Source organism: Scomber japonicus, chromosome 5 (assembly GCF_027409825.1).
Source record: "Scomber japonicus isolate fScoJap1 chromosome 5, fScoJap1.pri, whole genome shotgun sequence".
Lineage (NCBI taxonomy): Eukaryota > Metazoa > Chordata > Actinopteri > Scombriformes > Scombridae > Scomber > Scomber japonicus.
This window is the reverse complement of record NC_070582.1, coordinates 20,015,489-20,026,469: the sequence shown is the minus strand read 5'-3', so window position 1 is coordinate 20,026,469 and position 10,981 is coordinate 20,015,489. Positions and strand designations below refer to the sequence as shown.

The 10,981-nt window shown below is 38.6% G+C and overlaps 1 protein-coding gene across 1 annotated transcript; it reads right to left on the bottom strand.

Moving 5' to 3' along the window:
• Nucleotides 1-2,006: 2,006 nt before the first annotated feature.
• On the bottom strand, nt 2,007-9,913 carry terb1 (telomere repeat binding bouquet formation protein 1). Its single transcript, XM_053319925.1, has 19 exons — nt 9,877-9,913; nt 9,687-9,797; nt 9,399-9,530; nt 8,857-8,988; nt 8,628-8,688; nt 8,365-8,483; nt 7,936-8,061; nt 7,664-7,816; nt 7,437-7,568; nt 7,140-7,265; nt 6,820-6,962; nt 6,351-6,730; nt 6,189-6,253; nt 6,017-6,082; nt 5,403-5,598; nt 4,688-4,706; nt 4,518-4,589; nt 2,161-2,316; nt 2,007-2,060 (listed from the first exon to the last, which is right to left on the bottom strand). The coding sequence occupies exons 1-19, from the start codon at nt 9,911-9,913 to the stop codon at nt 2,007-2,009; spliced, it is 2,280 nt and encodes a 759-aa protein (XP_053175900.1).
• Between the last annotated feature and the right edge of the window lie 1,068 nt (nt 9,914-10,981).

Genomic DNA, 10,981 nt, shown 5'->3' with positions numbered 1-10,981 from the left:
TCACACGTTATGGTTATGCTCTGTTTTGTTTTAGTTAGCATGTGTTGAAGTGTTCTGAAATGTCAATGGGGGGAAAAAGAGGTAAAAGCAAGATTACAAGTTGGCATGCTCCTTAACATTTACTGTGAAACCACAAAGTTACAGATACCATCCCATTTCTTTGAATCTAGATCTGGCATGAAAAATAAATGCAAACCATGGGTCTGCTAAATGCACACATTAGAGCAATTTGAGCTTTCTCCATTGCAAATCATTTTAAACAACATGTCATACCATGTATGGGACGCAGAATGATATTCCATGTATGTGAAACACTGCACAGATCATGTAAGAGAGACAGTGCCTTCTCATAGTCTCGTGGGAGAGAGAACGAGAGGGGAGGGGGGAGAGACGAGGCCACATTCTTTCCAGAGGAAGGAGGTTTTCGGGGGGCCTGGGTCAAAAGTCTTCAGTGTGACTGTGTTTCAGTCCATGAGAAATCTGCTCCTCACATGCCTCTCCCACCACACACTCCCTGCCCTCACTGCATTGCTATCCTAACATCTTGACAATCCTAGTCAGTGGATTGGTATGAGAGGCCACTTCTGCCTGCCTAAACTGAAAAATGACTATTAACTTTGCCAATTTGACAGGAATACCACCCAATGAAGGGAAGGCTATTCTGCGATGTAATGAAGATGTACAACTGCTCCATTTAACTAGATTTTTCCCCAAAAAAGAGACAATAATCTGTGTCAGAGGATGACTGTGGTGCACCACGTCTTTTCCAGTTCCATAATCCATAATCACATTTAGGTTTGCATCCAGAAAACATTTTGTCTCGTTCAGCCACACCTAACTTTAACAGCCTACGCCTCAGGGCATGGCAAACGGGTAAGTCCCATGGTTTTGGCAACATAGAGATGAGTCCCCCTGGAGTGGGAGAGGCACTCTTTAGACAGTGATCTCAGTCAAACTAGCCTTTGGTCCAGCATACAGTTAGAAGACCGAACTGCTTCATGATGCACATCGAGAATAGATAAGCAGCACGATTTGCACTATTTGTGATTCCTGTCATACCAGAGGCTTTCAGCTCAATAAACAAGACTGCTGGACTTGAGTCCCTCCTCTCCTTGTTGATTTCCTGTCTCTCTATGAACTCTGATGGTCAAAGCAAAACAAACTAAGACAACAAAACTTTGTGTTTGCTTCTGTGACACCCGTGTGTCAAAGAAGTAACACAAGGGGGACAGGGAATGAGCATATTATGCCATTGTTAGATAGTGATAATAGAAAGAGCAACAGAGGGCCCAGAGACTGGGGATGATGCAGTTTGTGGTCTGCGTCTCTGTATATCTCACTTAATGTTTTAGCACATAACTGCTGAACTGGATGTTGCTTCTTCAGAGATTCTGTGGTTGAAGTCACATCTGTTTATACAGGCAAAGCCAGTTTTCAAATGTTTGCAAAGTTTCTAGTATCATCAAAATTGGGGTGCAACAGATTTTATCTGGACTAAGAGAGTGATACAGAATCTGTATATGGTTGAAGCTGAGTGCATTCATTAACAGATTGTGCTGTTGCAGTGACATTTGTCAGATGTACATGTCACAAAAGCAAAACAAATCTGGCACAGTTTATTTTATAACTCCAAATATTTTCTGATTTAATCTCCCACAAACATAGTCCCAAGTGGCACTCCCTTCTATGAACAGTGACATTAACTACAATTGCTGTTTGCAGCTAGATCTAAAAAAGCAGAACATCATATTTGTCTGTTTAAAGTACATGCACAGAGAAGATACTGACACAGAAAGTCAAACCTGTTTTAAAATAGAACAAAAGCAAACAGTAACTGCCAAAGGACCTATAGGTGCTGCAGAACTATTTTTAAGACACAGCAAACTTTGTACAAAGGAGTTAATATAAAATAAATACTAAGACATATTATATGTAAGTTTATGTTTTTGGATTAATTAACTATCAATGCAGTGTGGAACTGGGTAGAACGAAGGCCTTTTAGATCATCAAAGTTGTTCATTTATCAGTGGTCCAGGATGCCCATCCTGGGCATTGGCTTTCTAGAGGCAAAAAATAAGATGTCAGTCAGACATTTAATTTAAATACAATTTGACAGTCATCATGAGAAAACAACCTTATTTCAAGATTTTCTCTTATTACCACGAGCCGCTTGTATTTCTTGGCCAGGTCAACATTGGTGCGTCCAGGCTTGAAGGAGTATGACCACAAGATAGAGTTCCAGGAGAAGCCATATTTCTTCACACCAGACAGCAGGTGATGCACCTCCTTAGAGCTGAAGTTTTTCCGTTTCCTTCGCTAATAACAGTAAGAAAGAAGGCAGAAGAGAAAAAAATTGAGCAGATTGGACAGTCTGTCAAATGGGTAAGAGAGTTTGCTTAATGGGAGAAACAACAAGTGCATGATGGATGCATGCTGGATATAACTAGAGTACTTGTTCCTACTCTTCTGTGTACAAGCTGTACTATTTGTGTGCATAATGTTAATAGACCATATTGGTGGTTCTGTACATTTAAGCCCATTACCTAGAAGTTACATTAAAAGTGCAGTGTGTATGATTTAGTGCAATCTATTTAGTTGGTTTCAATACCCCACCTGAAAAAAACCCCTGAAAGGCTCTTTTTTTTCCTTCACTTTTTCTCAAGGACTCATTCGCAGGTAACTAAAACACAATGATTTTTAGTTTCAAGTGATTATACACAAACATATGAATATTATATTTAATTTCTTCCAAGTCCGTTCTGCTAGATGCCACTCAATTCTACACATGTAACCTTTAATTACTTCCAATAATTCTAAAAGGCATGTCAAATAGTTTTAAAATTGATTTTCCAACATCAAAGCAGCAATTGGTTTCAATTAATTTCATTACACTGTCAACTATACATATGATGTCATGTCATCTAATTTATATAGTTACATTACTGCTACTTTATCTTTTTATACCTTAGGTAACGGCTGCATTTGTACAAGCTCAAGGAGATGCAGCACCAAAAACCTACAGCATGTATCAAAAAGCTGTAATCGCATGGCATCCATTGCTCACAATGCTTCATTGTGGCCGGGATTTCATCATTTTGCATCAGTGTCAGTGATTGCAAAGTGCACAGGCACTGATAAGAGGAAGCAGAACTAAACGATTTTCAAAAATGGGGCAATTTGAAACTTATTCTACAGGAACTGATACTCAAATGTCATTGCTACTCATTTTACATTTCCTCCCTTACTCATCAAATATTTTTTTAACTCGTCAATGAACTGCAGTATAGTGTCATAGCATTAATAACCTGTAGGAAAACCTTGCAGGCAATGTAAACATCCATTGATACATTTATGACGGAAGACATTATTTCATACTTTTACACTGGATTGAGACTCTCTGCTAGCTTTTGGCTCATCATCTGGTGCATGATGTCCATCTTGTTTTCTTTCTGTATTTGAAAGAGGATAACAGTCTGAGTTTGTGTGTGACTGTGAAAAATACAGACAGAGTTTTACATCTCATTCTGTTACCCAAACAGACATCAGCTGACCTCAGATTAAATATACAGTAAATGAGAACGAGAAATGTATTTCTCATTAAAGTTAAATTACATCACCTGTCACTGTTAATACAGCTGCTGTACAAATACAAAGAACAGAAAGAGAAGAATGACTGATGAAGCAAAGAGGAAGCAAGTCAATAAAATAAAAGGGGGAAAAAATAATTCAGCTTTACAGAGGGAAGAAGAAACGAGTGGAAAAAACATCTGTACTGGGCAGAGAAAGAATGAAAATGTCAACAGTGCAGTGGAAGAAAAAATATGGAGTGTGGACTTGGAATATTTCACACAAAGCGAGAACTGGAAAATACATTTGGCTGAGAAACATAAAGACAGAGTAATCTCTCCATGACAGCACATAAAGAAGGTTGATGCTGGACTTCACTGCACAACTGTGCTGTAACACCACTACAGTTTTTTAGGCTACACAATAGGCAACATTAATCAGAAGAGAAAAAGGAGGTAAATGGCAAATACAACAACATACATATACATTGTGTGTGTATGTGTGTATCTGTAACAAATAGTACATGTAGTATAGTGTATGTAATGTAAGTACAGAAAATGCTAAATAACAACATGGAACAGAGTAAAATGTTAAATGTTCTTCCTTTCAACAACATGTCACTGCTGTAGCACAAAAGCATTGGTACACACCCTTTCAATCTTTCTCTCTCACTCTCACACACACAAACACACACACACTGTGTTACACAGAGTGTGAAACAGCTTAATACAGCTGTGCTACTCTGAACCAGCTCTGGCCTGCACTGTGAGAACACTGGCGGCAGTTCAACATTCCTTCTGTTCTTTGGTTTGTCTGCTGCCAAGAGCACACTGCCGAGGACAGCTCCCACCACAGGCTCTCAATAATGACACTCACACACACACACACACACGCACACACACACACACGCACACTCTTAAAAGCAATCTACTGTAAATAAGCATATCTACCTTGAGGCGAATGAGGCCTTTTCGGGGGAGCCAAATATCGACCTGAGAGGAGAAGTGATGGTAGCAAGGCTGCTGAATATGCCAAATACGAAAGACAACATCACTAAATGATATGTCGCTGCTGTAACTTCACACACATACCAAATGTCTCCGTTTTAGCTCCTCTGTGCAGTGGAGTCAAAGTTATGCCTGTGGTAGTTGGAAGTAAAAGACACCAGAATTACACATTGAGAAATATTGTCAGTATGACAGAACACACACAGAATTACCATTTAGATCTTGTTTTCAGGAAACCCCCTTTTATAATACCATCAGTGATATGGAAAAGACTTGGCTTGCATTGAAACAAAATGTAGAACTTTGAACATATATGTTGCTATTGCTGTATCTACTTTATTTGGTGAGTCCCAAACCCCTCAGTAGTCTCTTACAGTGATACATAAGGCATTGCAAAATGAGTGAAAATGAGTTAACCAATGTATGACACCCTGCTGATAAAAACTAGAGTTTTGAATAATGTATTTTCTTAATAAAACATAAAGAGGGCATACATAGAAGCTGACCTGCAGTGACCGGTCAAGTGACAGCAACGCCAGTCAATCAACACCTGTGCTCTGTAAACCTAATGGTTCTTCTTCTCGGCCTTTTTCTTTGGAAATGGCTTTACTTGGTTTGTTAGTTGTTTTGATATTATATTGAGGTGTAAGTCGCATAATCCTGTCAATGCTTTATGAGACTATTGGTATGGCTTGAATGTACTCTTTGACTAATCAGATTGAAAGGCTGGACCTACACCTGTAGATGAGATTAGAATTCAGTAATTTCAAACACTAAAGCTGAGTACCCCTCCAGTTTTCCCTGCTCCTCTGTGGCTCTGCAGCTGACATTCTCTTAGGTTTTGGGTCTGTCAGCTCTACAGCGTTGTCCTGGTTCTCTCTCCTAAAGAGAAGGTTGCAGTGATGAGTCCTGAAGTGCTCTGTGGCCTCTTGAAGAACCGTGTGCATGTCACAGCTGTGATGGCAGGTGCTTAGGAGTGTCGCAAAAGTGCGACTGGTCACCTCTTCAAAAGGCAACACACAACCTTTAAGGAGAGAAAGAAGAGGATTAACTGCATTGAATTAACTTATTAAAAACCCATCTAATTCAATCATCCATTAAAGTTTCTAAATATAAATATAATCATAATTGTTTGGGTGGCAAAAAAAAACCAAATGGGCAAACTTTGGTATAACTCTGGAGCTGTTTTGGAACAAGGGATTAAAAAAATGTACTATGTTCTCCTTGGAAAATAATTACGGGCAAAAGAAGTAACCAAGATTCTCTGGACCCAAACAATCACCACAGCCAACACCTACATAAAACTATATAGCAAAGAATTCTGGTTTATTTTTCATATTAACTTTATTTCAAATAAAGTTGGAAAGGAGTCACTTCTGTGCTTGTTTGGGCTTGTAACACAAAATGAAAAGCATTTCACTGACGGGGTAGGGTTCACCTACCTGCACAACGAACATGACTGAATGAGCGTTCCTCCACCAGTTGACTCATGTCACTGTCGGCTAACTCTGAACATAAAAACATGTCACCTGAGTAAACATGGGGGAAACCACACGTCTGCTAAATGCAAAAATTAAAAGCAAAGTCAGTGGTGTTATAACAGTCTGCTCTTACTCTCAGTGCCTTTAATTTCTTTTGGTACATTGTGCTTCAGTGGTGCTGGGAGCTTAAATAGTTGACTAATGAAAAAACAAAACAAAAAATAATTATGAACGCCATTATTTCATTTAAGCTTATCTAAATAACAAGTAATCAACACTGAAGACCTCTACTTACCTGTCTGCCGTATGTGACTCTCTGCCTCCCTCTAGTGACCGTACATGGGAAGACTTTAGGGCTCCACTACCCTTGCACACTGTGCACCTCAAATCCCCTCCACTGGTTTCAGCCTTCTCTTCTTGAGCATTTAAATTGGAGCTGATGTTCCTTATTTCACTGTAATTGTCTTTCTTGATCAAGTTTCTGAAAGTTTCAAGTTTAATGCTGTTGTCACCTCCTGGCCCTACATACTTAAGACTGCTGCTCTCTCTACATGCTGTGGGGCCAGTTTTAAACCTCTCCATATGCTGCATAGTTAGAGGCAAGGCTGGAAGATGAGATGGTTGCTCTAACCTTTTAGTTGAAGTTAGTAAGTCTGTGTATTCCTGCTCATCCTCCTAAAATAAACATAAGCACAATGCAAAAACTAAGTCACAATGTTATGTGCTGATAGGTTCTCAGTCATTTGTGTGACTGCATGTCTCACCTTCGCCTGTCTCTTTTCTAGCAGGTCAATCCTGTGCAGTAACTCTCTGGCTGAGCTCCTGAAGCCTTCCATGTTTGTAAGGGGTTCGATATTGTCAAACTCTCTTTGTCTCGAAATCAGAGAAGGCTCTCCCAAGGACACGGCTTCACAGACACAGACAATAGAAGACAGCTCCATACTCTGGATTCAACCCATGACTAATTCATCATTAATTATCTATCTTGAGGTACTGTAGCTCATGATGATGGGCCAGAATGTATCTAAGTATTGATGTGTTCATGTATTTGCATTATGATAGTAACAACAGTGTGTTGACTTACTGGCCTGTTTGCAGGTCTGTAATATGAATGTGGCAGCCTTCCTAACCTCCTCATTTGTGTCTTCTGTGAGTAAAGTTATGATAAGTGGCAGACCTCCACACTGCACCAACTGGGATTGGTGCTCCTCTGTAGACAAGAAAATACATGCAGTTGTGAGAAATGCTTGGATTGTAAAAAACTGAAGATAAATCTCAGGGACAGAAGACTGCTGAATTACAGCAGCACATGAAACTCTTTAATAAGTGCTTAAAAAGTTTAGTGGGAAACAATAGTAGAAGAAAAAATCTGCAGTCTTACGTGAGGCCTCTGTGCAGTGGCCTAAGGTGAGCAAAACTGAGGGCCTGTCCTCAGGGTCAAGGTTTGGGCTAGCCAGCAGGGAGAAGAGGTGGGAAATTACACTATACTGAGCCAGACCTGAAGCAAGAGTGGCTACAAAGAATAGATTGTGAATAGAGAGACAGTTTAGTTGTTTAAGTGAATGGTTAATGCGCATTTGTGGCTGTGTTTGTGAGTGCAATACACACAGTTATCGGTGATGCAAGCTGAAAGAGTCTTGCATATTGTGACAGAAAGCTTGCAAGACAACAAACTTGTCTCTGTCCCAGAAGCTAGACGAACCAGTACAAGAGTGAGAGTTTCCAAACCCCCGTAGGCAGAAAAACTCTCCTGAACACAGGCTGCAAAAAAACAAGAGTTGAGAATGAAATAAACTGCCTTTCAGTGTCATCTTAGATCATTTAAATAAAACATTGAAAATCATGAGATTAGTACAAGCAATTACACTTTTTAAACTTACAGTTGTTGGCAACTGTCATTGCTAAGAAGGAGCATATGGATTGAAAAATCTCGGTGCGGGGCAGAGAAATCTGGAGCCAGGTTTTTATTATGGGAAAAGCTGCAACACAGATACGCTGACCCTCCTCTGGAATACAAAAGAAAGACAGGCAAAACCTTTTTTACCTGTTTTTCCAGATATACACACACATATACATATATAAAATACTGTATTCTTTTATTTAATCCGAAAGTAGTTGTCAGGATGGTATGATCCCAAGTACAAAGTAGGGGTTTCACTATGCTATTTTTTTTTTTTTTTTTACGAATAACCAGGTATCCCGAAGTATCTGTTGGCCAGAGAGAGAGACAGAATATACAGTATTGAGCTGTGAGAATATTGCAGTACTTCAAAGCTTAATTGCTTGGTACAAGCAGGAAATGTCATTACCATTCTGAGGGTTGTTGACACATCCACAGAGAGCACTACACACAGATGCCCAGAGTTGGGAGGTTTGAGTAGCATTAGCTGCTCTCAATGTAGCCTCTGTAGAGAGGGGAAAAGTGGTCCTGCAAAAGTATATACTATTAAACTCAGATGTACATGCTTACATAAGCAAGTTTTTTTTAAATCAAAGAGCTCTGCAGAGCTGTGACTTTGGCAACACTGGGTCTGGCCACATAACATTACAGATTATTAACATTGCAAAATACCTAAAGAGGTCCAGCAAAATGTCCAGGCAGCCAGTGGTTTGGGCTAAAGTCTGTCCTGCTTCTGCAATAGCACAAAGACGCAAGGACTACAAAAGTCTGTTTCACAAAAGTAAAGTAACACATAAAACAAAAATAGAAAATGTCATGTAAAGTGACAAAAGCATGCACATAAATTGGACAGCTGATCCTCTAGCTCTAACTCATGTCAGTGGAAGAGCTTTGATCTTACTATTGTTTGCTACCAACACAGACAGCAAATAGACAGAAACTCGCTTCAGTGTCAGTGGGGTGTCCTCTTTCATTAGCCAACCAGCAACTTCAACAAACGTCTCCTTCCTGCACAGAGAATGTTTGCAGAACACTACCAAAAGAACAAAAGAAAATATGTTAAATATGTAAAACTGTTATTCACCTTAAATTAAATTGCATTTCCATTGTAGTGAAATTATTAACAAATGATTGCACACAGCGAAAAACATGTGCCCACTCTCAGTTCAAAGACAGCATCCTTTAAAGTCACACTTCATAGGCTAAATATGTCAAAACAGGTTGACAAAGCTGTCATGTGTGTCCTTTGCAACATTTAGTATCCCTATCTATTCATAGTGGCCAAGTCTATCACTTGTACTCGGCCTAACCCAACACAATTTAAATTGTGATCTATGTAAGACTGGACATGTCTCATTTCAGGAAAGGTGCAAATTAATCTTGGCTCAATCACTAGACAACTTCAGCCTTGGAATTGTATAAAGTACACATCATCACACCTACCATTAGCTTCAGCTAAAGTGCCAAGTGTAAAGAGTGCACTCTCCTTAACGTCTGAATGAACAATATTGGATTTGGAGAGGTTATACACAAACGTCACGCCTCCCATTTCTCTCAGCAGGTCCGCATTTTCCTCTGAAATAATGAAAATCGAATGTGAAAAAAATCAAGTCAATGTACTATACTGAATAAGAATGACTATGGAGCTACACTACAGGATGATTCATGTTTATAGGAGATGGTTATAGGCAGGGACATGGTAAGCCTTTGCCACTGATGGTTAACCATTACCTTTCTTTTCACAAATTAAGTGAATGGTGAGAAGGGCTTGTTTCTGCAGATCAGGGCATTTCATCTGAAACTTCAGGCACTCTAGCAGCAAATTGAGATCTGTTCTTGTGGCTGAAAGCAGAATGTATTTAAATCAACAACTTCCTTCCAAATGTAAATAACACAAGGAAAAAGTATCAGTATTACTTACTGTTACGGCTGCTGGTGCTAACCACCGTCTTATCCATTTCACTCTGTAATGACTCAGCGAAAACTCACTTGGTCTAGGTTACAGTATGACTAACTTAATATTATAACATCTCTTGTATCCCACATTTAGCTAATCTAGCAGGATAGTTTTTTAAAATCCCAAAGACTACTATTTTTCCGCTGACTATAAAAATTAGTTAAATATATAATGTTAATGTTAGCTAGCTTAGCTTAACTCCTAACTGCATTTGGTCAAGTAGGCCGTCTTCGGCGATAAAACGCATATCAATATCTTAACACTTAATGCGCGTTACCATAGAAACAAAAACGTTGCTGCGTTCAAGTCACACTGGGTGAATGGGAAAGCATATATAGATAAATAGCAATTTGTTGATTGTGTTTTTGAAGAGTAGACAACTGGCTCACTACATTTGTAAATAATTTTCATAAATATAAATTCTCTCCCACTTTTCTTCCTTCTCCCAAAACCAGCCTGACACTGTCATGTAATATCACACCTCAAGAGGGGCACGCTGTTTTTCCAGAAGGGTAATTCTTTTAAAATTATTCATAAATGATTATTATTTTATCAATTTTATTTTACTTTGGAAGAATGTATTGTTTGCTCTCAGTCTATCCTGCTTAAAAATAAACTTAAAAAGAGATTCAAGAGACACATTGATGTGAGTTGTCATTTTTATTACGAATGTCCAGAAACTATTTATTTTGGCATTGCCCATTTGTGAAGATGTTCTTGCAAAACCTTTTTTTATTGTTTAAATATTGATGGAAGTTTTAATTTACTTTGGAAGAATATATTGTTTGGTCTCGTGAAAAATTACAGACAGAAATCTCATTTGTATATGATAAATCTTATTATTATGATGGCCAAATTCCATATCTATAAACTTACATTTACAGTTTAAAAAACGTGCTTTATTGTAGTAACGAGATCAAACAATAGGCCTACATTAATTCAATTAAATCCTCCCGAATCCCAAAAACTGTAACTGTAACAGTTGATATTCGTTTGAGGATCCAAAATAAAAAAACAAAAATGTCTTGTTATTTCATTATTTGTTTATGAATGTGATATAAAAATGGAA